General features: G+C 36.7%; 2 protein-coding genes and 1 long non-coding RNA gene across 4 annotated transcripts; 2 read left to right on the forward strand and 1 right to left on the reverse strand.

Moving 5' to 3' along the window:
* The first annotated feature begins 1459 nt into the window (after positions 1 to 1459).
* LOC149020159 (uncharacterized) lies at positions 1460 to 6005 on the forward strand. Of its 2 annotated transcripts, none has more exons than XM_089148253.1 (3): positions 1460 to 2204; positions 3931 to 4087; positions 4414 to 6005. In XM_089148253.1, the coding sequence occupies exons 2-3, from the start codon at positions 3940 to 3942 to the stop codon at positions 5904 to 5906; spliced, it is 1641 nt and encodes a 546-aa protein (XP_089004379.1). In that variant the 5' UTR covers positions 1460 to 2204; positions 3931 to 3939; the 3' UTR covers positions 5907 to 6005. The 2 variants fall into 2 exon arrangements, with proteins under 2 accessions (XP_089004379.1, XP_089004378.1); XM_089148252.1 differs by having other exon boundaries at positions 3934 to 4087.
* Positions 6006 to 13615: 7610 nt separating this feature from the next.
* On the forward strand, positions 13616 to 16111 carry LOC149020160 (uncharacterized). Its single transcript, XM_089146878.1, has one exon. The coding sequence runs from the start codon at positions 14138 to 14140 to the stop codon at positions 15899 to 15901; it is 1764 nt and encodes a 587-aa protein (XP_089003004.1). The 5' UTR covers positions 13616 to 14137; the 3' UTR covers positions 15902 to 16111.
* Positions 16112 to 22555: 6444 nt separating this feature from the next.
* On the reverse strand, positions 22556 to 24983 carry LOC149020161 (uncharacterized). Its single transcript, XR_016171996.1, has 3 exons — positions 24748 to 24983; positions 24423 to 24516; positions 22556 to 22680 (listed from the first exon to the last, which is right to left on the reverse strand). It is a non-coding gene; the product is annotated as an uncharacterized LOC149020161 (long non-coding RNA).
* Between the last annotated feature and the right edge of the window lie 2532 nt (positions 24984 to 27515).

The raw sequence follows: 27515 nt of genomic DNA on the forward strand, positions 1-27515 counted from the left end.
CCATCTTTTTATGCTCCTATTCCCAAAAGGGCCTCGTGGGGTTGGGAAAGCATTTTGGTGGGGAGAGGTTCTAAAACTTAGGTTACTCAAACGTATAGAAATTTCCATGACTCTTGGATTCCCTTCCTCCCCTTCCCCTTAAATGGTTAGACTATAGCTCTTGGTTGGCAAGGTGATGGTTTAGTCCAGGATATCCTGCAACTTTCTACTACTCTTCAATACGTTCAGTTCCGTTATATCATTAGGATTGTAATATTCATGCTAACTCTTAGCTTGTGGTGCAATGAAGTTTTAGTTTAACTGGGGACACTCTCCTCCAACTTCTTTTGTAAATTGAATTTACCTTCCCTTACTTAGAACAAGAGGACATAATATTATTCTCAATTTTATCAAAGAAAAAAAAAAGGGATAATTACTGTTGTCCCTTGTAGTTTGATTTTATTACTAATAAAACCTTGTTATTTACGAAATTACTGTTGCCCCCTTCCTTATAAGGGTGTTATGTAGCTGTTAAGTTTGAATATATAATGTTTAATTTGCCATTCATTAAAATTAAGAAACCAAAAGACGATTTTATAAAAATCATATTAAATGTCAATTTTACCCTAAACTTCATTTATTTTGAATTAATGAAATGAGCAAAATCCAAATCTAATTTGGTTTACCACCTTCACTAAACTTCATTTACAATGAAAGAAATTGGCAAAATCTAAATCTGATTTGGTTTCCCGCATTTACTAAGCTTCATTTATTTTAAATTAAAGAAATGTGCAAAATCTAAATCCGATTTGGTTTTCCACATTTACTAAACTTCACTTATTTTGAATTAAAAAAAAGGAGAAAAATCCAAATCCAATTTGGTTTCCCACATTCACTAAACTTCATTTATTTTGAAAATATTTTAGGTGATATTTAGTTTTAAATTTGAGTTGAATTCGATTTTCCTTCTTCTTTGGTTTCTATTTGAGTTTTATTCAATTATTATTTATTTATTTGGTTTTTTTTTTTAGAATAAAATGGATTATAATATTTAATCAAGGATATTACTGTAACTTAACAAAAGGGTAAATAAATAAAGAGATAAGTATAAGGGTATTATTGTGTTTTTGAGAAAATATAAAGATGCCACATCATTAGTATACTAACGGAACTTAATGGTAGGGGGACAATAGTAATTGTAGACAAAGTTAAAGGTTGTATTAGTAATTTTGAAACGTACAGGGATAGTAAAAAAATCAAAGTACATGGGGGCAATAGTAATTATCAAAAAAAAATGATGGTTATGAATTATTTCGGGCTTTTACATTCCCAATTATATTTAGTTTTATAAAATAAAAAGCATATACTGGAGGTTAGGGTAGCATATGTAATTATTGAATGATACGAGCCGGTTTTAACGATCCAAGATTGGGTGTGAAAAGGATTCTCTTCCGGTGGTTGATAGCCGGCTATGTACCTTCGGACCGGCGGCTATTAAAACGAGGAGCATTGGCTTTACCCTTTTCGTCTTTTTCGCCCTTTCAGATTTCTTTCAATTTCTTGCAAATTTGTCTAATCTCGAGCTAGATTCTTTACGATTCCCTCTCCCGATCATCAAATAGATCACGTTTTCGTCCAAGTTCTATCTTCGTCTTCTAATCGATCTCAATTTCAGTTCTTAAAATCTTTCGTAAATCTGATTCTAGGGTTAGGGTTTCGTAATTTTCTGATCTGACTTTGTTCGCTGCCGATCTACCATCCTTTCGCGGTCGATCGAGCTTTTGCTGCCGTTTTGTCTTCTCCCCTTTCTGAGTTTTGACTTCCGATCGGGTCTAATTTTTAGATATTTTGATCTTCTTGAATTTCGAGGGTTTCGCGCTCTCGGATTCGCGCGTAGGGTTTTGATTATTAGATCTTTAGGCGAAATCGTTTATTCTTCTGTGAATTATTGTTTTCTTTTTCCGATCGGGCGTAATTTTGTTGATATCTTTGGTGTTCTTTAGCATCTAGGGTTAGGGTTTCTGGAAAATCATTCCGTTCGTTCTTATTTCGAATCAGTTGACGAAATCGTACATTCCCTTCGAGAAACCACCTCGCGTATTGTGATTCCTTGTCAATCGTCTTCTCGTTTGTGAGATTCTGGGATCTAGTTTGTTATCTTTGATATTCGTTCGATTTTCTTTGTTCGCCTGTCTGAAGCTTTAGTCGAACAATATTTTTTCAAGGTAAAATTCGACTGTTGACCCCTGTTTCGCAAATACAGACACTGTCTATTTGATCATGTTTCTTATTATGTCATACTGTTAGAACCAGTCGCTATGTTTTCGTGGGCATTTTAGGAAATATGTGCTTTCTAGCTATATGTAGTCTCCACGTCCACCTTTGAGTGTCTTGAGATTCATATATTATATTTTATTTAGATGTTAATTTGTTTGATTGTCTTGTGCATCATGAAGAAGGATTGAGAATCGGTACTCTGGAAATATTTTTGTTGAGTTTCAGTTGATCATTCTTATTCAGCATTGCATTGGTGATCAGTCTTGTTCAATATGCATTTGAGGGTTATAGTTTCTATATTGAGAAACAAGTGTTCTTAGGTTTTTTAATTTTTTTTTTTAAATTCTGGGTGAACAAGTGTTCTTAGTTGAGTATGCAAACTCTTTGTCAATGATTACTTATGTATCCTTTCTGTTGATTTTATTTTTATTTATTATTTAAAGGGGGAGGGAGAAATTTAAAAACAAGATATTCACATTGTCTCAAGGATCAAAGCAGTTTTCAATCATTTGGCATTTAAATTTTTTCCAATCATTATGATTTTTCGAAGCTCTGTTATTTGCCTGTTGGGAGTTATGGAGGTCTGGTTCATATTTTGAAAACCTACTTATGCTGATATTTTCGATTGGATGGTGAAAGCATCCTGCCTGCTTGTTTGTATTGCTGTTAAGTGATTGTGAGCATTGATATTTTAGGGCTGTGTGCTTTTCTAGCAGTGTTGTATTCCTCAAAATTGCTCTGTATGGATGGCTAATACATCATTAGGACATTTGAGTGTTATAATCTGATGATATAGTAGTTAAGTATCTGTTGGATGCCTGTCTTCATATGTTGATGATATTGATAGATGTACTTTTACTTCTGTTTGAAACTTAAGGAACCAGGGGGTAGAAAGGACACTCTTAGAAAAATTTGAATCCTCCCTATAATCTGAGTAGGCCAATGCAGACTTGAAAATTAGATGAGATTGAAAGGTCTGTTGTAAGAAGTAATATGAACAACCAATTGAAGGGGATCTTTTCTATAATCTATTATATTAGTGTTAAGTGTTAAAGTTGAAGCCTCTGCTTATCTTTATTTATGTGCTGCCAGAGTTTGAAGGGCTGGAGATTAGTGTTGAAACAAGTTATAAGATTTAGGAAAGCTTGACATAGATGTCTTAGTGTTTTTTCTTTTCCTCCCCTTTTCCCTTGTCATCTTCGTGCTATATACATTGTTTTGGGTATCAAGATGTTAAAAAATCACATAGTAGACTTATCCTATCCTGACCTTCAAATGGTTTTGCAATGGGCATCTGAAAACTGAGAAAGGTGACTCGAATTTGAAAGCATTTGAGTGTGGGAACCTGCAGAGCTCTTTGTTCTTTTCCCAGGAAAGTTTTGTTCTCATTTTGCTGGGAGGGTAGAAGAACTAACTATTTTCTAGTAAAGGGTTGTCTGTTCCATGGCTTACAGTCCAGAAGTAAACCTGAAATGCAGTTTTATGTTCAAGAACTAAATATTTTCTGTAGACTGTGTTATATCTTGACCCGGTCTCCTTCTCTACTGGTTTTCTATGCTCTTACTGGGCTGTGCAGATTTAAATGCAAGTCATGTTTCTCTTAGGCATGACAGAACCCCTGTTATGGCTTCTTTATGTTTACTGATCCCAAATTTTTTTGGCTATCTTGTTTAGCAGTTCAGCATGGTTTATAAACGACCATTTGGTGATGAAGACACCTTTGAAGTTGCTTTTAATAAGCACCCAAGGAGATCGGATTTCAGTAACCAACTGCCCTCATTTGGTGAAACTATTCCCTGGAATGACATCCCTTGGAAACCTCAATCTTCTGGTAAGATGGTGCCATGTTCTGTCTGGCATTTACATTTCAGTGCCATATTTTTTTGGATACAGACTGTGGCATTGTGCCACCATTTATTGAATTCCATTGGTATTTCTCACTTGAAGACTGGCTGGACCTGCTAGTCTTGTTAGTGAACTGGGCAGATAATTGTAGTTGATTACTTCATTTGTGCCCGAGGAATTTAATTATTGGCCTGAGAACAGTTGAACACTGCTTCTGATAGGTTAGACATTTGGGGGTCCCAAGTGTCATAGTGCGTTTTTGTTATTCACCCTTGAAATTGGTGTACTTTCTGACTTGATTCTGACATGAAGTTGGCGAAGGTGAAGCTGAATTCAGTAAAGCTCAAGCTTGTGAGAGGCTTGTAAACAGATCAACTACTGATCAGTGTACTGTGGCTGATAAGGAGGATGAGACAACTGCTCATCCCAGCATGTCTGGTTCGGCATGGGTATCCTGCGGTACAAGCGAAGAAAATTACAGGTCAGAGACTGGAGCTAGGTTATCTTTCTCCCCTGATTATGCTTCAAGGGTTGTGCTTCAGCCTGATGAGATTTATTCATCGCTTGTGGACCATCCTCTTCGAAAATCAGTTCCGGTTGGACCTGGTCATCAAGCAGCTATTCCTGCATGGGGCATTTCGGGTGTTAAGAAAGCTTCGAGTTATTTAGATGCAATTTCCCCAAAACAGCCTTCGAGTTCAGACGTATTGATCGATGAAGGTGAGTGGGAGAAGCTGATGGGGACTTGTATCGTTCCGGCACAGGACTCTGAACAATCTTCTTACAGTGGCAATGAATTTGGAAGTGGCAGAGTGGACTGCTCCTGCCCGGATGGTGGTTCCGTCAGGTGTGTGAGACAGCATGTAAAGGAAGCAAGAGAGAGGCTCAAAGAAACTCTTGGTTGGGAGAAGTTTGTGGAGTTGGGATTTGGTGACATGGGAGAAGAAGTAGCGCAGAAATGGAGTGAAGAGGAAGAGCGGATTTTCCACCAGGTTGTGTTCTCCAATCCTGCATCTTTGTGCAAGAACTTCTGGGATTATCTCCCTGAAATTTTCCCTTCTCGTACGAAGAAGGAGCTTGTCAGCTACTACTTCAATGTCTTTATGCTGCGAAAGCGAGCTGAGCAGAACAGAACCATTCCATTGAATGTTGACAGTGACAATGATGAGTGGGAGGAAACTGATGATGGTGAGGAATTTGGAACAATTGAGGATTATGAGGACTCGGCAGTGGAGTCACTAGTTGATCAAGAGGATCCTGGTTATAAGCAGGAGGACCGTGAAGAGTATTTTGATGATAATGATGACGAGGATGGAGATGATTTCTATGATAATGATGACAACTATAATTTGGATGGTGATGGAGGTCCTGCTAGTGAAGAGGATGAGGGAGGCGTGGAGAATGTTTCAGAAGCATGTAATGAGAAATTGCCTGATGGATGCGGCTTCAAACCTGCAGCTAAGCTAGGAGCAACACAACCAGGGGAGGGTGGAGAAGATCATGATGTCCAAAATGATTCGTGCACATCCTATGAGTGTCAACACAGTGGGGGCGATTCGTATGGCCCAGTCGATGCTGGGGTTATAGTGCAAGAGAATCAAGCTGAGAGCGGTAGTAACAAGGGATCACAAACTACATATGGATACTGTTTGGATCCATGTGATGCTAAAGTTTGGGACATCGGATACTTGACCGGTCCAAAGAATGAATGTGACTTGTTGCCAACATGCAGCATGATTGAAGAGGTGTTTGGGGAGGAAGCATGGAATAACAAGGGGGGCAAAGATAGCAAAAGAACCAGCTAGTTTAGCTTTGAGAGATTGCCTTGTGCTTTCCTAGCAACGGAGAGCGTGGCTTTTAGTAAAGCAATGGAGGGGCCTCTTGATACTGTTCTGATCTCTTCTTCTATAAAAAAGGAGAAATAAAAATCAGTAGCGTATTCTGATCTGGTGTGATGGGGGTCAACAGGAGAATTACTTTTTTCTTTTCCTGTTGAGCGTAGTAGGCTGGAGTCCAATTTTTGCTTTTGTACATTCATATTCATATACAGTGGAAAAAGGAAGCCCTGCCTGCCTTACTGTAAAATATTGTTTTATAAGGTGGCTGGTTTTCTAGGAGTTTGTTTGAGAGGGTGCTTCCTTGAAATCTAAGGGCAGGTTCTGGATTGCGTAACTTCCTGTTACCACCTCCAAAAAGGGGGGCTAAAACCCCCCCTCTCTCACCTTGTATCTCTCTTTCTTTACTTCTTTACTGGGGGGTCATTTACTTAGGAAGCGTAGCATATATTGATTTATGTTTTTGACTCACACTCATTGTTGGGACCTGGGTTTTACTGATGTGACCCCCCTTTTTTTCCTTGTCAATGAAAGTTATATTATAAGAAATTAATCCTGTTAATGTAATTTTCTTCTTCTTCTTTTGTTTTAATAGTCACATTTGGTGCATTTTTCTGTTTTTAGTGATGATAGAGTTTTCAGCTTTGCAGTCTTGTCTTTACAAGGATTGTAGATCATCTGGAACAGGAAGGTAATCAATTTTCAGACTAATTAAAAGAAAGGGATCCTTTTGGTCCAGGTCCCTTGTCAGATCATTGAAATATATTATCAGAACCCAGCTCAAGCTTGTGATAGGCCTGGCCATGTACAGCGACAGAACCTCCCCCCTGTTAAGATCTGGAAAGAAGCCCATTTTAAGATCTGTAGAAAATCCAGTTTGAAGTTCCATATGTTGAACTCATTCACAATACATGATTGGCTTTTTATTTCTCCTCCTGAGTCCTGAAACTCTCACCACTTTGGAAAAGAAGTAATGTAGTCGATTAAGGCCCAAAATGCTCTTGGCATTGTTCCAAGAAGCAGGTAATGAACTCTCTCAACGATGGTCAGAAGAAAATTTGGTTCATTTTTGAAAATTCGAAGCAACCATTGATTCCTACATTGAGATTACAGTAAACCTCTTCATGAAACGTGAGTGTCTTCTTGTGGGTATTGCTGTACTCTTGAATCTTGATCAGTACTTAAGATATAATAATAAAATAACGAAGACTTATCTTTTTAATACAACTTTTTACTCGAACACAATTGGCTTGGGAGACTTGAAACATCTTTATACTCCTTGCTCACCTCACTATTCAGAGATCCTTACTTTACTGCCATATCATTCCAAACAGCAACTTAACCCTAAGTGAAGTAATATTACCAATCCTGTACAGATTCCTCGTTGGCGTGCTCTGTTTAAATTGTTAATTTTGTTAATCAGAGTTGATTGTCTATGTTAATCTAATAAGTGGGCCTTCTATATCCTGTCCTGGCCACTATTCTATTAGTTGAAACTTTGATGCTTTGTTTAATAATCAAAGAGTTGTTGGGCTTTCTTGTATCCTTAAGTAGCCACCAATTTTCAACTCTTGTCCACTTCACACATGTGAAGGAATTAATATTGTCTAATTTCTTAATGATCTTTGGTTCAAGTTCTTCTATCAATAGTGATAGAATTTGAGCAGCAAAGGCTTTCATTTTTGTGGTGCTACTCCATAAACTAGTCCTCTCCAACTAAAATAGAGGCCAAAAATAATAATCCAGAGGTTAATCTTGTAGATTAAATCCTTAATTGCTGCGCCGTCATATAAGGTTAATAGCTACATAATTTGATTAAATTAATATGAAACTTGGGTAGTTCAAAAGCAAGCCAGTTAATATTAACTTATGGAGTCAGCAAGAGAAATCTCTTTGTCATGTAATGAGATCATGTTTCTCTCTGAAAGGAGGAGCTGTACATTCCCTTTTCCAGACAAAATCAGGGAATCTTGGCTTGGGAAACTAAACTAAACTCAAAAAGAGAAGTAGGGGCCATCAGCATTTTGCTGAACTAGAGGAGGGTTTCTATACTTTTGCTCCTAGTGGAGAGCATTTGATTCTTAAATCTCTCTATGCTTTTGAAAGCCTTAGTTGAAGCAATGAAGCAAAGAAGCAATGAAGCAAAAGAGTGATAGTGGACTAGTACTTGCTCAATGCCATCTTAATTAATCCATAGACAAATGAAGAATTTGGCCCACAAAACATAAAGATCTGAATTTCATTGACTTATTTGAGTACTTCCCAAGCATTGCTGGTGGAAACTTGCTCAAAACCACATGCTCCATTATTACTACATAAGAAATGTATCCATCATTCTATGATTAAGATTGAAATGGATTTTCAACAGAAATTAGTATAAAAAAAAATTACTCATTCGAACTCTGCTTCTGTGAAAACCTTCGTCACCCGATTTGCATTTTTAGATCGAACTTTACTCCCAAGTTCCAAGTGAATACTAGGGTTTGTATTCTTGTCTGATGATACTAACCCTTCTACTTCTTTTTCATTTTTTAATTTAATTTAATTTAATTAATTGTGAAGCTAGTGAGATATGTGACAGTGTTTGGTACTACACTTATTTGAGTAAGGATACCTAACCACCTAGGTTTAAAGCAAAGGAATTGATTAAATCTTAACATATACTTAAACAGGTATTACTTGACTTTTCTTTATTATTATCTTTAATTCACTGATTGGGGTCAACCAAACAATACCCTAGCTGCCTGATTGGTCCTATTAGAAATTAAAAAAAGCATAAAAACAAAATAAGAACACCATATGTTGGTAACACGTTGAGCATAGAAAGACACATTGGCTTTATATTTTACCTTTTTTTTTCCTTCTTTTTTTTGGGTAATCATATTTTACCCTCTTATGGCAACAGGGTTTTGACTTATCCTGTAAATAAAAATTTCACATTAAAATCTTACTATTTTGTAACTTAGGGGGAAAATATTGGTTGGGATGTGATCATCTAGCATGTACCATGTTGGTTGGAATTTTAGTCTATATCTTTATGGTTTGATTAAACTATAGTAGATCTTTTTAAAGAAAAAAGAAGTTGTCAAGTCACGTTTCTTCAAATGCCTAGATACTCGAATATACATTTCTTGTAAAATTTAAAAAAGAAGAAGGCATATTCATATTGTTCATGCAATTTCATTAATCCTGCATAGATATAAAATTACGAGACAATTTCATATTTTTTTGAGATATTTGAAAATTAAGTGACTTTAAAAAATATAAGAAGTGAAATCTTGCAAAAAGAAGAGAACCCATGAAAAGAAAGTGAAGTGAAAGCAATAAATGACCAGTGATTTAGTGATTGTAATAGACTAATGGTGGGTGGTGGAAGTGAAATTGGTTAAGGACTTGATTAAAGCATAAAACCAAGCTTGAGGCATCTTCCTAGCTTTAGTCTTAAACTTAATAATGTTAAAAAAAGGAAGGCATAGGAGAGGACAAGGAGTGGCCAACCTTTACTTGTAACCAGACTTCAAGGTGTCAATATAAGAATATCAAACTTAATGGATGGTCCTTATTAAATCTCTTAATCAGTGAATGTGAAGAAGGAATATTCCATAGTGGGACCCAAAAAAGAATTTCTACTCCTTTTGGATCTAAGCTACGTGGCTATCTTTGTCCTTTACTGGAGTCATTCTTTTTCTGGCGAAAAAAAAAAATAGGAAGGTGTGAAGGAATGAAGGTACAAATTTAAGATCTCTTTAATTTTACTTGTCCTGTAAAATATGTTGTTATCACTATGCCAAAAATACATTTATATTCACGTCATTCCAAGTGTGATGTTAGAATGTAAATACCACTAAGACAGCATGATAGCCCCAAACCTCCCCAACTCAAAAACATCTGCTTGATTTATTCTTTGATTGATCATATAGGCTTTTCTATAATTAGCCAAATTTTGGTTATGTAATCCAAATGAATGTGATAAGAATTTAGAGTTGATTGTGGTTGGACCGGTAAGCAAGTTGGAATGTGTGTCAGACCATGGTATGTATTGTTGCGGGCCAGCTTGCGCGCACCACGACTACATCCTTAGGGGAGCTTTTATATAATTAATATAGGCAGGGCTTCGCCCTTGGCCCCAAGGGGATTCGAACTCTGACTCCTATGTGGAAGCGTTGGTCTTTTGCTAACTGAGCCACCCCTATTTAGTTGAGAGAATGACAATAATCTTTCATATTGGAATCTAGATCTCTTTATTTTGGAATCCGAACCACGCCACACCCTGCGTGGTGGGTGAGCTTCTTCAAATGAATTTTTTGCATCCACAAAATTTCGATACTGGACCCTTGCTTAAGGTGACCAAGCTGCTTACCACTTGGACCAACCCCTGTTGGTCGTATTATATTATCTTTTACTTTAAAATGTGTGAATGTTGATTGCATCTTTTGTTATTTGACTGTAAGGACATATACAATGAATTAAGGTTGATAGTATTAAATTACATGCCATATAATTCATTATAGATAGGGATAATTACTATTGGTCCCCTGTATTTTGATTTTATTACTACTGTATCCCTTATACTTTTCAAAATTACTAATCCAATCTTTAACTTTGTCTACAATTACTATTGCCCCTTTACCGTTAAGTTCCGTTAGTTTACTGATGTTGTGGCATCTTTATATTTTCTCAAAAACCCCAAAAATACCTTTATACTTATCTCTTTACTTATTTACCCTTTTGTCAAGTTACAGTAGTACCCTTAATTAACTGTGGAGAAAAAAGTAACTATAATGTGTTTTATTCTAAAAAAAAAACCACCAAATAAAGAAAGAATAATTGAATAAAACTCAAATAGAAACCGAAGAGGAAGGAAAATCGAATTCAACTGAAATTGGAAACTAAATATCACCTAATATATTTTCAAAATAAATGAAGTTTAGTGAAGGTGGGACCAAATCGGATTTGGATTTTGTTCATTTCATTAATTCAAAAAAATTAAATTTAGGATAAAATTGACATTTAATCGGATTTTTATAAATAAGGTAAAATTTAGAATGATTTTTTAATTTTAATGAATGGCAAATTAGACATTACATATTCAAACTTAATGGCTATTTAACACCGTTATAAGGAAGGGGGCAAAAGTAATTTCACAAAGAACTGGGTTTTATTAGTAATAAAATCAAACTACAAGGGGCAACATTAATAATCCATTATAGATAATATTTGAAGGAACATCAACCTGCAAATTAAATGAGTTTGATTATGCATTTATACATGAAAATAAAGGGAAATAAAGATAGGTTGATTATTATTCCTTTAATTATGAGGATTAATATAATTTAATTATATCGAATCATCAACCATAACTAGAATGATATGTAATACCTTTTCTCACTTTTGACATGTAAAACATACAAAGATAGTGTGTGCAAATCTTAATTTACCAAAGTAGAAGCTACAACTTAGAAAATTGTAAATCGTAAACATGTAGGGGTTCTACCTTTTAAGATAAGAGAGGAGCGGAGTCGGGATCACAGTTGTAACATGAAGTCGATAGTGAAACAAACTCTTAGCGAAATTATTGGGATAAGATTGCACCGACACCCCGAGACTCTACTTGTGGAAAGTTTTGACATTGGATTCACTCTTTTACAGGAATGAAGAATAGATTAAAATTTTCAACTTTCTCCCTCTCCCTAGCCAGTTGTTTTTGTTAATCATGGTGTGCTAGGGTTTTATGAACTGAAATCCTGTGATAATAGTATTTATATTTTGTGATTTGGATTGAAGATTCAAGGTATTGATTGCTTCAAATCCTATTATTACTCAAGCAAGGTAGAACGGGTCAGGAGAATTTTTTGTGGTTGAAGATTATCTATTTGAGTGCAAAAAATTCTAAACTTGACATAGAATTATTGCATCATAATAATGAATTAAAATAAGAAACATTGGATTTCCATAAACTGTAAATATAGGTTTTCTTCCAAACACCTCAAAAGCATGAACACACACCTATAAACATTGTGTGCTCATCGGAATCAACAACAAATAAAAGAACAAAGAAACAAAAACACATGCTTTTGATAATGCTTTTATGGTAGGGTTCTTGTGTAAAATTGTTTTTATACATTTTTGTGGTGAAAGAAACTCACTTTCTTTGTTTAAAATTGACTGCTAAACCCATTCTATGAATATTACTCACTGGATCCTCAATAAGAAAATTTTAGTTTTCAAACAAAATCATAAAGCAAGAACAAGGTAGAGGGGGCTCATAAGCAGGTTGGTCTTGAGAAATCTGTCATCTTCAAGACCATTTTATCAAGCTTTTGTTCCCTTGATAGATCTCTTACATATTCTGCAAAAGTCATTCTTCAATAGTTTTGGTCACCACTTTGTTCTTTAAGAACATAGTAATGAATCGTTTTGACACACACCTACCACTGGTTCTTCTATTCTCTCTGAATAAAAGAACATCAGAGCTTCCATATCCCTTGCACACCTTGCCTCCTAAGATAACCTCTATATAGAATCTTACCCATCAGTATATAGTTGAGCCCTAATTCCTAGAAGTACAAAACTGCCCTCAATGGCAACTCCCACAAAAATTGGACTTGAAGACTCCCAGTTTCACCACTAGCTGATACAATTTGATTAGCAGGAAACCATCCAAATCTAAATCACAAGTTAAAGATTTTGTACAAGTCCAGCTCATGCACTGAAAGAGTTCCTCAAGCAAAAGCAAAGATTAAGAGAGATTTGCAGAAAAAGGACAAAAGTTTATATAATCCAATCCACCTTTTTAATAAAGAAAAGGACCTGCAAATAAGACAGTCTTATTAGGCTTATGGCAGTTTAAAGCCGGCTCATTTCAAACCAGCATTGCTGATAAACAAGGCCGGCACCGTCAGTGACAGATTCCAACCCATGTTGCCCAATCTGTGACGAACTTGTATTTTTTAAAATCCAAACTGAAAGAACCACAACTCTTCTCTGCTTAAAGCTTAATTTCATTACTAAACTTGAAATGATGACTGCCCAGAAGAGACCAAATCTCCCTTATAATAATCAAAGATGCAATATATATAAGTCTTAAAAGTCAAAACTAAACAGAGCCCACATATTAGATAAAATAATCAAAGGAAAAATATGAACACAGGCATCAAAACAACTTCTCAGCAAAAATTACTCAAAACCTTCAACTCTGAGTTCATTTTTTTATTTGATTTCAAGGTTTTGAAACTGAGTTTTGTTCTTGGTCCCCTGATTTCAATCTCTGGGCTTCAAACTTATGTTGGGTAGCCTTGAAATTGAGACAATTCAAAGATTTCTCTCTGATGTGCATCAACGACTGAAAGCCCTCAGAGTGCATGCATTGATGACATAGGCTGGAAGAACTGAAGCACTGAAAAGAATCCAGAATCAGATTTTAATCAGTTTGAATGCAGATTTACTTCCATTTTAAGAGAAAGACAAAGGAAGAAATGGGTAGTAGTGGTGGGTTCTCCCATATTGAGATGCTCAATCTAGGCTGATACTGACCGTTGGATGGTATCATAGGGTTCTTCATTGAGTACACGTGCTAGTATCTTTTCTTTCCTCTTTTTTATCTTTGCTTCCATGCATGGATTTCTCCTATAAACATAGCATTACTCCAAGCCCAAGAAGAATAGAAGAGAAAAAAAGAGGGGAAAGCTCTGGGTTCTCTTCTTAATTCTATTTTCCCTTTTCTTTTAATGCTTTGGCCTGTTCACCATCATGAGCAACAAAGGTCATAGAGACATCGCTTCAAATTTGAGATTTCTCGGTGAATTTCAACTACCCAATAGAGAGTGTGAGAAGAGCAGAGGCCAAATTTAGTGGGTTTTGTTATTCAGATCTTTGTTTGTGATCACGAAACTGTAAGAAATCCGAAATGGGTACTCTCCGGATCAGTTGAAAAGCAATAAAGACGCGATCCGTTTTGATTGCCGTATCAGATTCGGACTCTTACTTTGGTTTCTGTGATCCGAGTTTTGCTGTATTCCTCTGCTTCCTCAGCATTTGGGTAGTTTTTTTCTTTTTGTTTCTCTCAATGGAATGAGATCAAGAATCGAGAGCATTCTTGTTGGTTAGTGTGTTTGTTCATCCGATTTTAGTTCTGGTTTTGTTTACTGATCTGGGTTGTTCTTCTTTTTGCTCTATTAGAAGTTTCTGAGTTAAGTAACTCGATGAAGGAAGATCAAGAGCAAAAGCATACCTGCAAGTTCTGCAGAAAGAGCTTCCCTTGTGGAAGGTCCTTGGGAGGTCACATGAGGTCTCATATGACCACAAATTTAGTTGATACAGAAGACAAGCTCAGCAAGGGTAAGGTAATTTCAACTTCAGCCAATGGAGGAAGTAACAACAGTAGCAGCTTCATGGGCTTTGAAGCTAATGGTCATGCTGGCTATGGTTTGAGAGAAAATCCCAAGAAAACATGGAGGCTCTCTGATTCAAACAGTGGCATGGTTCGCCAAGGCAAATTTTGTAATGAATGTGGTAAGGGATTTGCATCATCGAAAGCTCTCTTTGGTCATATGAGATGTCATTCTGAGAAGGACAAGGAGAGGGTCTCCAACAACAGCTTACAGGAAGATTCATGGATTAGCGAGAATCCGAAATTGGTCATGGACAGCCAATCTGACAACGAAGGTGCAGCTCCAAAGCGTAGGAGAAGATCTAGAAGAACCAGGTATAAGACTGCTACTGCTTCGTCTTCTTTCTCTGTTGCCAATGCTACTTCATCAGTTTCAGATATTGAGCAAGAACAAGAAGAGGTAGCTATGTCTTTGATGATGCTTTCTAGGGATGTGGGTAACTGGGCTGGATTGAATTCTGTTGTAGATTCTTCCGATAATTATTCTACTGCTTTAGAGACTGGAACTAGATCTTCAGGTCCTGATAAGCAAACTCCTGTAAGTAGAGGTAAAGATTTTGTCTTTGATGATGGAGATGAAACTCTCAAGAGCATAAAGATGAAGAAACCCAAAGACAAGAAGTTGGAATCTGTTGTTTCCAATTCTGTAAATGCTCGACTTGAGAGGAAAAGATCTGAATTACAGGGCACTGATTCTGGGTTCTGGAGGGATGGCTTCAAGAAGATTGAATCCGAAGTGTCTGTTGATGGGCTTCTGAGAGATTATGAACGGAAGAACATGAAGCTCAAAAATGGAGCTGAATTGGGGAAGGAATCTGCCAGTAACAGGAAGTACAGTCGTAAGAAAAGTATGTTGGACTATTCTGAAGCTGAAGTGGGCAACGATTTCATCGAAGAAGCTGAAATGGGTCGAGCTGATACAAAGCTTGGGAAATGTAATTCAAGAAAGAGAAGCAGAAATGAAGCTTACTATACTGAATTGGGAGGAGATTCTATCAAGAAGAACAAGTTTAATGCCTCGGATTCTGGGATTTGCAGAGAAAGTCTGAAGAGAAGCAGGTTCGAGTGTACTACTTGCAACAAGACTTTCCATTCTTACCAGGCTCTTGGAGGACACAGGGCTAGCCATAAGAAGGTCAGAGGCTGCTTTGCTTCGAAGATCGAGTACAGTGAAAACAGCATTGAAACAGATGTTTCTCCTGACCCAACAGCTGACAGTATGTTTAATAAGTCTTGCAGCAATGAGATTCTAATTGAGGAAGAGGAGCAGGAAGTTGCAGATACAAGTATTGAACTAAAGAAGAGTAAAGGGCATGAGTGCCCAATCTGCTTTAAGGTTTTTGCATCAGGCCAAGCTTTGGGTGGCCACAAAAGATCCCATTTAGTTGGTGGTTCTGAATACAGATGCAGTCAGACAATTTTAATTCAACAACAGCTTCCTGAGATTCATGATCTTCTAGATCTCAACCTTCCTGCTCCTGTTGAAGAAGAAACCAGTGGTCACATAGACTGCAATTCATGGTGGGTCAGAAACAACCCAAAGCATGAACCTTTTGTTGGCCTGATGTCTAACTGAGTAACCTGATTATGGCTATTTTTCTAAGAGATGCAAGATTGTACAGACAGGTTGCTGGATATTATTTCATTAATTCTTTACAGATTCAAGGTCAATCTCTACAGGCAACGTTTCCATTTCCTGCTTAAAGCTTCTAAGCAGCAGTTTTCTTATTACAGTTCTCAAGGCTTTATTTTTCTCCTCCCCTTCAATCCCAATAAATTTCTATTGTTGCACACTTCAGGTTTATCAATCTGTTAAACTTTGAAACTTAAAAACTATAATTCGATTTTATGTTTTATCTTGCAATGTACCTCTGTCTGATAGAAGTTATCAGTATGAATTAGTCTGTTTGGGTGGATGAGCTGAGATCAAGCTCTTCATATGTTGGATATTGTGAATCTATAGTATCCTCTATACTCTTTTTTGCATATAGTTCAGACTTGCTTAGTAAGAACTGCTTCAGGAAGAGGTCATCTGTGGTTCTCTGGTTGTTACTAACTAGTTTTCATATTAATTGTTTGTAAGTCTGATTGTAAAGACATTGGGTATTCCATTCACCTCTGCTCCTAGGATGAATTCCTCTGGTGGGTATAAAGATGTTCATGTTTGAGTTATTGCCTGAGAGAAAACATAGCTGTAATGTGTCATTAATTTCTTTTGGTATTGAAGCTGAGTGATTAGATGGACTGGTTTGAAAACTCTGAGAGTAAATGGATAGTATGGTTGGCCTATGAATTCATGAGGAAACATGGTTGTGATGACCTTTAAATGCATATTGTAATATACAAGAAGCCATGTCAGCTCTAGGTGGTTGTTTTGTCACCTACCAAGAAAACATGACAACCCATCTCACTTAGTCACTTCTCCATCCTGGGTTAAGGTTCTTCTCTCCCTATTCCTTTAACTTGGCATTCTTAATATATCTTAATCTTGAAGGCTGGCCCCAGAGAAGGGGTTTAAGTTAGCCTAAATCAGCTTCAACTGTCCTTATCCAGATTAGTTGAGTTTGCTTCAGTGAACTCTACCTAATGACTTCAGAAACAGCTTGAGCATGCAACACATCTTGTATAACTCCAAAGCCAGTACTTTGCAGAATTTCAACTATGAACTACTTACTACTTGGAGAGAAGATATTTCGAGTTTGATTAACAATTAATCCTTACTAAACATTATTGAAGCTAAAGACTAAGGCTCCACTTTGAGAATTCAATATAGTTTCATACAGAGGTTAATAATCTTCCTCTTGTTAGGTGAGACAGAGTAAATGAAGATGACATGAATTAATTAAAATTTGATCTGAGATAGCCCAGAAATGAAGAACAACTTAGAAAGCAGCTTCCTTGCGTTCAAATGTTCAGGCAAAACCATGAGAATCCACATGATTCCAATGCCTAACTAGTGTTCACCAGAAGTCCCCAAACTATACAAAGTATAGAAACTGGGAAGGGCATTCCTGTCATTCAACAAAAGAATATTTGAAATTCAATACAAAATTGTCGTCATGGTTGTCCAGGTGTCAAGATATGGTTCGTCGAATAGTTGTTGGAGGAGTTTAGATCTGCTGCAGTACGACCTGATCTCTTTTTCTAACAAGTGGATGGCCTATTTTGGTCAAGTTCGTACACGTGTAACTAGAAGAGACGAGTGTACGACTGTGAAATGACGTTAACACCCCCCCAGCTTTTGACGTTGTCGTCGCATCATGGTTTGTGCCGCCACGTTTGCGTTTTTAATGGACGGAAAACAACCTACACCGGGAATACATTGTTAAATGGGGACCTCAACAACGACACCGTTGGATTGGAATCTAAGAAAGCAGCCTCCCACAACGACAAAAAACGGTTGTACGTTATTATTTTATAATTATCTCTAAAGGAATTGAAAAAAAAAAACTGAGATTCTAGATCAAGATGACGTCATCGTGAGGAAAGAACGCGAGGCCTTATTGGTCCACCAAAAGGGAAAGTTGTTGGTTCTGTTTGTGTTACTCGTTTACTTTGAATTTCAATTTTTTTTTTTTTTTTTTTTGGTTGGTTGCATTGCATGCTTGGCAAGTCAACTTCTCTATAGTTGAAATGTGGTGGGCTCGAGAAGAAGAAAGGAATTTATGTGGGCCCAGGCCCACTGGACTCTCTTGGTGGGTGACCAAGTAGAAACCACAAATGCAGGGAGACTTGACCAAGTCCAAGTCAATTGATTCCTCGGTTGTCAAGGTCATGATGGTCATTAAAGAAGTTGTGATTTTACTTTTTATGCCCCTTTGTCTTATTTAACTAGGGGTGTCAATGGTGCGGTTTGGAGCTGTTTCGGCACGGTTTCTGTTTGATGCGGTTTGGGTTCGGGTTGACTAACGGTTTGGCCTAATGGTTTAGATTTGATTTGGCTAATAGTTTGGACTAAATTAAAAATCAATATTGAAATTTATTTTTATTTTTTCCTCAACTCCAAATCTTAGTTTTTCACACACAAAACTACAAAAGATAGAGGATGAAGACTCCAAATAGATCCACCGATAAGTGATGGCATTAGCTTAATCCAAACCACCCTCCACCCTCAAAAAATAAAAAATTTAGATTTTTCTATCATGTGTAGACCAACCTCACAATTTTCACCCAATAAAATTGAATTTGTAAGAGTTAAGAGTTATCAATTAAAATTTTAAAATTTTAAAATAATAAAACTAAATGAAATTTGAAAATTAAAAAGTTAACGATTAAGATTAAGACTTAAGAGTAATAAAATCAAATGAAATTTGAAAATTAAAAAGTTAAAACTTAAAACTTAAACCGTTAAACGTGTTAACACTCAACTCTCAACTACTCAAACTCGAGTCTCAACGTCTCAAACACCGAAATTCATGGATCATTAATTACATTTAAACAATACCAAAAAAAAAATTTATTTACATTTAATATTTTTATTTTATTTATGTAAAAGACTAACGGGCTGACGGGGCCGCACACGGGCTGGGCCGGCCCCAGTCCGAAACCGTTCGGGTTGAGGACCCTCAGCCCAATTACAGCCCATTAAGGATCGGTTCGGGCCAGTTCGGTCCGGTTTTAACAGTTCGGGTTGAAAATTGACACCCCTATATTTAACTATAGTTTTTTTTTATATAAAAACAATATTGTTATTTTACATTTGAATTTTAATATTAAATAAATAAAGATACCACCATCGTTTTCCTTCCAATATATGGTACCATCATTTTGTTATTATTTCTCATTGATGGGTCATGGGTCTACTTATATCGTGAATTTATTCTAGAAATATGTTAAAATTTCTAAAAATTTGTGGGCACATAAGAGAAGTAGGGCGCGTGCTATTGCTATATAAAAAAAGACCTCTAGGCTATGATGCCATGCCAATGGTTCACATGTGAGATGGTGCCATCTAAGGGGTTCACATGATTAAAAGAAATGAAGATGTTAAGGATTGGATTCTTCTTGATGGTATATGTAAAACATTTATCTTTGTATATATATATATATATATCAAAGATGAATTCCTTGAAATAATATAATCCAAAAGACATACTAGAGGCAATATTTTTTGGGATCCAAGCTGGACTAGAAAATGCAACAGCTCAGGGTTTTGATATAGAAGAGATATGGAGCAACCTACAAGAGCTATCAAATCTCCTACCAAAACCAAATTTTGGGATATGGTTTCTAAATAACATAACTATGCTAATGAAGGTTGCTAAGACAACCCAGTCTGTAATATTTGATAAATTCTCATTCCCATTGCTCCAATCTTTTTTTGAAGAAGCAGCTATATCCTTATCCACCACAATGGATGAAGGTACTATTTCAAACATCCATGGTTGTAAGTGTTATTAGTTTTAATTGAATATTTTCTTCTACCCAATATATATATATATATATATATAATCCAAAAGAGTCATCAAGCTACTCAAGGGTGAAGTGTGGTTCCCTAGATGTTATTCTAAAGGATGTACTACAACTTAGTACCCCTCTCATGAATTGTATCTTCTCTTATAAGGAAGATTTCAGCACCACCCTTGAGTAATCGAGTTTATCAATTACACCACTTATGGGATACAATTATATCAAAGACACCCCTTGTCATTAGAAATCGTAGTTTAACTTCGGACATAAGCAAGTTAAATGTCTCAAAAAGACAAGAATAACTTTGAATAAAATCTCATGCTTGGCTTGTTTTTTGGTTTTCCTTTATTGTCTCTCACTTCTTCCTCTATTAGTCATAAATCTTCACAAAATTTGGGAGATATACTTCATGGATAGTGTTTTTAAACTTAGGATATGGGGAAGAAAAACTAATTTAAACTATTGGTATTAGTAATAGTAAAAGGGAGTATAACTAATAAATTTGACAACTCAAGAGGTGGCATTAATATTAGGGAGTAACTTAGGGGGCATCGCAACCATGTTGTAACTTAGAGGCTTTGTGCTCCTCCTCCATGATTTCTTTCAATCTTGGGATATCACTGTCCTTTTTATCCATCCACACAAGCGATGACTTGTTTGGATCAAGCCACTTGAGGGATGGGTATCCATCAATTGTGACGGATCGGTTTCTTCAAATCACGACAGGTATGGGACAATAGGGCGAACCTAGAAAGACGATGTCATATTTTCTATTTCTGGTGTCTATTCTTCCCAAGATGTATTGCATATAGCAGAAGTGTAGTGGGCAGTTTCTAATGCATGACTTTCCATAGGAAATGTGGAAATGTTGAACTCGAGGTAACAACGGTACCTTCCACAAACGCCTCCAAGTATTTGTCAGAATGTGAGAGGACATAGAAGAGGTCATTTAACCAAAAGGGTTGAAAAAAGGGCGGTTAACTGAATAGAAAGAGAAAAGAAAATCTATTTGCGATTACAATTACAAGAATACCTTTGTTTTTCAAAATAATTTAAATATAGCTAATGTGTAGCTGAACGGACGTTTGAATAGGTTAGCTGAACGATTCTAAATATTCATCGTTAGATTTGTTAAACTAAATTTGAATTGTCCAGTAAAATTCATATTTTTCCTCCAATTATTTATGATTTAGTTAAATTTAACCTAATATCACTGTTTTTTATTCTTGTTGGCGGTAAGTCTCTTTCTTCTTCCTTTGTTTATCGAGCTTTACTAAAAACCCTTTTACATGGAAAAAATCGCGCACACCCGCACAAGGGCCAACAAAGGACACGGAATAACCAAAAAGATTCGATGAAACCTACAAAATGCAAGAAATAAAACCCACCCACCCGTAGAAACCCGAAAACCCGACGCCCTCACCCCCCGCCTCCGCAAGGAAACCGAACGATCCCATCGCCGCAAAGGAAAGACCTATATCGTTCCCTACAGTGCAAACGGAAAATGGGTCCTCCTCTCATAGGGATAAGGAAGGGCGGAATAAGAAAAACGGGACAAAGAGAGGAGAGACAAAATAACCACAAAAAGCGAGCGAGATGCGGGACGCGACCGGGCGGAGCGAACGATAATCCGCAAATGAAAAATCAAAGGAAACGAAAGGTGACACTCAACCGAGAGCCGCACCCCAAGAGAAAACGCACGATAAGGGCCCCCTCACGGGAAAGCGAATGGGGGAAAAAAACAGGGCGAGGAGAGGAGAGACGAAAAACCACAAAAAGCGAGGAGACAAGACGCGGAACCGAGGCGAGCAAAACGAACGCAACCCACAAGAACACCAGCGGCACGGCAAAGAAAAGAGGCCAGCAACAAGAAGAGAGCAGGGGGAGGAGCACAAGGGGAGGGCGGGCGGAGGACCGACCAGACAAAGGATCGCCCGAGGCGAAGAGACAAAAATGCAAAGAACAAAGACACCACACGCGATTCGGGAGAAAGATACACCCCCCAGGGTACCGAAAACCAAAAGCAAGGTGAAGAAGCACAGCGGGAGGGACGCAGGAAAACCAAACGAGAGACCCCCCCGACAACCCCGCGGAACGAAGAAGGAGGGGGAAGAACGGGAGTTAACGGGTTGGTATGGTGGGTCCATTAACGCATTTGAATGGGTTTAAATCATTAATTGGTATTCCGTGTCCTTTGTGAGCTGCAGGTGGGACGATTTCCCCTTTTACATGCGTTCATCAAGCTAGGAGTTCGTCACTGAATACCCTATGATTCTAATAGTTTTTTGTTATCAAGAAGTGAAAAATAATTCTTGTTTCACAAGCACTCCTTTTTTCTTGTCTCACTCGCAAATCCTCTCGATGTTTTTCACAACAATGATCGCTACTCTACTGCCTTGAGATTCTCAATCATCTTTGTTAAATTATCTCTCCATTATTTCGTATCCCATTATTCTCAAGATAATTCTTTAGGTATTTTTTCATTATCTTCCTCTCTTCTTCTTTTCTTAAGTGGTGGTTCCATATATTAAATTTGCAAACTTTTTATCAACAATGAGAGATGGTAAAATATGATTTGCACAAAAAAGTGAGGAAGAAAATAGTATAAAAATGATAACATTACTACCATTACTGAAACAAAAAAATAACAGGACAAAGTTTGGGAGAAGCGGGCAAGAGGCAGGGACGAAGCATGGCAGAAGACAAAGGGGAGACGAATCGACAGCCAGCAGTTGGGAAGTATGCAAGGGTGTGTAATCCCCCATCCCTCCATGTTGACGAGCCAGATATTATTCCATAGCTTCAAGTCAAGGCGAATATCTCCTATATTTCTAGGGAATCCAAACCGGAAAGCCCTGGCAACTTCGAGCTCGACAGATTGGCCATATTCCTCTAGGTGATTGGTAGACTTTATCTACCCTTCCCCCTGCTCATCGTGAATAAATTCTGGGTTACCAAAAAGAAAAAAAGAATGTTATTACAAGAGTTTCACCAAAAACAAAAGAATGGTATTACAAGAGAGATGAACAGTGGAAAGAGCCTATGTTTTGGCAACACTTATGATTAAGAGATCACACAGAAGCAACATTCCTTTTAATGGAACAAAGAAATTTCATAAATTGCGAGCAATTACAAAGGTGCTTGCGACATGCCAAGGCGAGACGATTTTCTAGGCTGAACATAGCAATTCCCAAAAACCAGTTTTTCTAAATTTGGTTTCAAAAACATTTAAACTGGGCTTGCTTAACGATTTCTAAACAAAAAGGGGGTAATATTCAGAGGCCATGGTGAAGGTAGGAAGTCCAGCACAGCTCGCTCACAGTATCAACATCTTATCAACGCGGTATGAGAAAAGCTGGGCATGATCAACCTGACTCAAAAACATTCATCCAAAAAGTTATGTTTTGCATTTTTCAGGAGAACAGAATATAATGAAGGCCATAGAAAATGGATTCTTACCTGCCCATCGCATCATAGGTGCCTGCAATATTGCCATAAACCCACAGTAGAGGATGAATGCCATACCATAGTGAATGGACTCTATTTTTCTGGGCAGCAGCTGGGAAAGGAGAATGGGCCATGGTGGGGGCAAATACAGGTGTATGGTAGCTAGTTTCAAAGAGTAAACCTAACTAATGGTTCACTAACATTGGAGTAGTGTTGAGGTGACAAGCATGGATCCAACCAGAGCAATAGACAAGCAGAATGTTTGGATTTAGTGGATGAAAAGAAACACACAACCAAGAACGAGGAGACAGAAGAGAGGAGAAGACAAGAGCAGAAACCACGAAGGGAGAAAAAAAAAGAACCAAAAAAAAAAAGGAGAAAGAAAACCAAAAAAAAAGAGAGGGAGGAAGAAAAGAAGAGGAAGCAAAAAAAGAAGAAGAAAAGACCAAGCCAAAAAAACACCGGGCAGGAAAGAAAGAAACGAGAGAAACACAAAGACAAAACGGACAGGGAAACGCCACAAGGGGAGGAGAAAGCAAAAGAAAAGAGGAGAGGAAGAGAAGGAGAAAAGAAAAAAAAAAACCAACAAAGAGAAAGCCCCAACCCCGGCAGGAGAGCAGAAGCAAACCGCCGGAAGGGAAAAGAAAAAACAAGAGGGGAGAGAGAGACCGGAAGGGAAGAAAACAGGGGACCCGAGGGACGCAGGGAGGGAAGAGACCCAAGAAAAAGAAAGGAAAGAGGGAGAAGAAAAAAAAACAGACAGAGTCACGCCCCCCCCAGGAGGGAGAGGAAAGGAATGTAATGTGCGCCAAAAAGGCCAGCTCGGGGGTAGTGTGCCGTGGGGTACTGAAGAAGTATAAGGGCCCAGGATCCATTTTGTTACTCTCGATTACTTTAGCACGGAAATAATCTTTTGAGATAAGCTGGTGCCATCTCTTTGACACACATTTGAATCTAAAAATTGATTTTAGGGGCAAACGAGCAAGAATCTCTACAAGAACATCATCGCTGCTACAACGTTCCAAGGAGAAGACATCACCTCTTCCTCTTCCTCTGAGAATCAAGAATCAATCAAAACGATGAGGTGAGAATATAAATGAAGGATATAAATGTACCCAGAAGATAATCGAAATAGCTAGCTACAAATCTATTATAGACGTAATATTTGAAAAAATAAATAAATAAAATAAAATAACAACCTAGAATACCCTAATTCTGAAATGCAGTGGCTGAAAATTTACCGCTTGGGTCTTTGGATGATTTCACAATTTTCAACCATATTTCACTCCAATGGTTTAGAAGGATGTTGGTTGCAGGGAAATGTTCCTCAGAGTGCTGTAGAATCAATCCAAATCCAATGTTAGTGTTTCACCAGAAAATGGGAAAATCAAATCGTAGAAAACTTGGTTCAATTCGAGCACCCAAACAACATTTGCTGTTAACAGAATAATTGTCGAGATCATAAAACCCTAAATTTCGTAAAAATAATAAGAGAATGCAAACAGCGAGGATAGAAAGAAAGTGAAATGGACAGTAAGCAGGAAAAGAAAACGGAAAAAAAGTCACCTTCGAGAGCTGAAAAATCCACCTTCCGTTCAATCTCTCCTTTCTTTCTTTCTTTAATCGAATCAGAAATGAATCCAGTGAAGAAGAACCGCCAACAGCGGCGTTAGTTATGATTTTCAAATTTTAAACTAATACTAATTTGAAATTGAGAGGGAAATTTGAGATTTTTTTGGTCAGGAAAAATAGGATTTTCCCCCAACAAAACCTTTCCATTCTATTTTGGAAACCCTGAGACATATCGCATATGTACACACTGCACTCGAGTCATTGCGTCAAGCGATGAAATTAAACAGAAAAGGAAACCCCAGACCACAATATGGCCAGGCCAGAATAGGATACCTTAACTCAACCACAAAAACGAAAAATGTAACATTTTTTTATTTTTATTTTTTAGCATATTGCAATAGAACCCAAAATAGAGATTTTAAAATATTGACGCCCCACTTGAAAAACACATAGGTTTTAATCAGGGGAGAACAAAAACAAAAACCGGAAAAGAACCCAAAAGAACAAAGGAAAAACCAAAAGAACAAAAAAAGAAAGACAAAAAAAAAGGACAAACAGAAAATCCCACCAAAACAAAAGAGGCCACCACAACTAAAAGCAAAACAAGGTCACCAAAAAAAAAAAAGAGAAAATCATCTTGGTTTAGGAAAAAGGAGACCCGGGACGACGCAAAGGTAAAAAAAAGGACGAAGGGTATTTTGGTTTGGAAAAAAAGGCCACCAACCGACCGGGGGGCGTGGCAGTAGGTTAGTTAGTATTGGAAAAGCGACGTACGCCCAATAGAATTATCCCTTAATTACATTGTCACAAAGACTATTCCACTATTTTCTATTAAACTTATTCTCTAAGAAATCTTATTCTTAGTTACCCAACAAAAAAAAACCCAAAAAAGACGGTTAAATTTATTTTGATTGATTTTCATTTATTTTTTATAGTTACAATGAAAAACAAACATATATAAAAAAAAACAGAACATAGGAGCATTTTGAAGCTTTAATCATAAAACTAATTTAGGGTTTAACTATTAAATAATCGATGATATTTTAGGTTGTAATAATAATATTTATTGCACGTAATTTAAGATTTTAATTACTGCAGTAATTATAGGTAATGTAGAATTTAAATTAAAACGTATTTTCAATTGAAGGTAATTTTGGGTTTAAAAAAAAGTATTGATGGTAAAAATAAAATTTAACATAAAAAGTTAATAAAAATGAGATGTTTGATAACTTTGTCAATTATGAGGGGAATTAAGTGATATCATTTAGCTAAAAGTCTAAGTGTCACTTTGTCAACTAAGATGGGAGGTAATACCCCAAAAAAATCACTCATTTAGTGAAAAAAAATTTCTCATTTTTTGCTCTAGATTTCAAAATCTCATAAAATCCATTGTTTTGAATTGCGAATTTATTTAGGATCTATTTGGTTACATGAGTCTGGAGATTTCAAATATCTAAAGATTACAAATCTATAGATTTCAAATTTATTGAGTCATAATTTATAAAATTAACTGTCTGGTTAATTGAATATGTATAATGAAATCTGTTTGATTCATCTGTAATTTTTGTGAATGCTCATATATCAAATCTATAAATTTTAAATATCTAGAGATTTCAAATCCATATGGATTCACATATTTTTATAATATAGATGAAATCTTTGAATTTTCACCCCATACCCATAAATCTATATATTCACATTTTTAGTGTAAAAAGATGCATCTAGAGATTTTCACAACAAAACAGGTATAAGTCTTGCATTCATGAATCCAAATATTTCAAATCTCTAGATTTATGTAACCAAAAAGACCCTTAGAAATTCTAAAAATTAAAAAATCATTATTACCTTTAAGTGAGAAAGTCCCCAGTTTCAATCTTTGTTGTGGTAAAAGAGTTTATTTACTAACCAATCGGGGTTGGTCAAAGTGGTAAGCAGCTTGGTCCGCTTAAGCAAGGTTCCGGTATCAAAACCTTGTGGATGCAAAAAATTCCCGCTGGAATACTCACCCACCACAGTCAGGTGTATTACCCAGGTCGAACACCAGATTAGTCAGGGCAAAGCCTTGAAAACCGGGGTTGGCAACCAACAAGAAAAGAAAAAAAAAAAAAAAAAAAAGAAAAGAAAAAAAAAAGAGTCTATTACTAAGCAGCAAGTCATTCGGAATGGCATTTCTGAGCCCTAGTTTAAACTTTAAACCGAAGATGTTAAGTATTACAGTAAAAATATACTTTGCTTGTATTCAGTCAAATTTGTTCTATTTTCATGCAATCCTGCTTTCCATTAGACTTTTACTCCCTCCTTCGGTGGTGTGTTTCAACAACACTCTGTGGAACATCTCCTTCCTCTTGTTTTGGGATTTCAGGAACCAGTGTTTCATAATAGGGCGCTTTTGGCTAAGGTAGCTAGGAGATCATGGGGTGATCCTACCTCCTATTGGGCTGAAGTCATCAAGGCCGATTATTTCCCTCTAGTGAGGGAATGTGTGGTTTTTTTCTTCTATTTTTATTCCTCTAGTGAGGGAATGTGTGATTTATGATTTTTTTTTTATGAAAGAGTTTTTAGTGAGACTGATAGAAAAGGATCAAAGGAAGAAATAGAAAAAGAAAAGAGGAAGAATAAGGAAAAGCGAGAATCGAGCATTGTTTTCTTATTTTATTTTATTTTTTAAATTTAACCATCGATAGAAGATTAATTTAACTGATTCATAATTAATGGGAGAAAAAATATGAATTTTATTGAACAATTCAAATTTAGTTAATAGG

Source organism: Hakea prostrata, chromosome 3 (genome assembly GCF_041222555.1).
Source record: "Hakea prostrata isolate BN-2017 chromosome 3, UWA_Hpros_2, whole genome shotgun sequence".
Lineage (NCBI taxonomy): Eukaryota > Viridiplantae > Streptophyta > Magnoliopsida > Proteales > Proteaceae > Hakea > Hakea prostrata.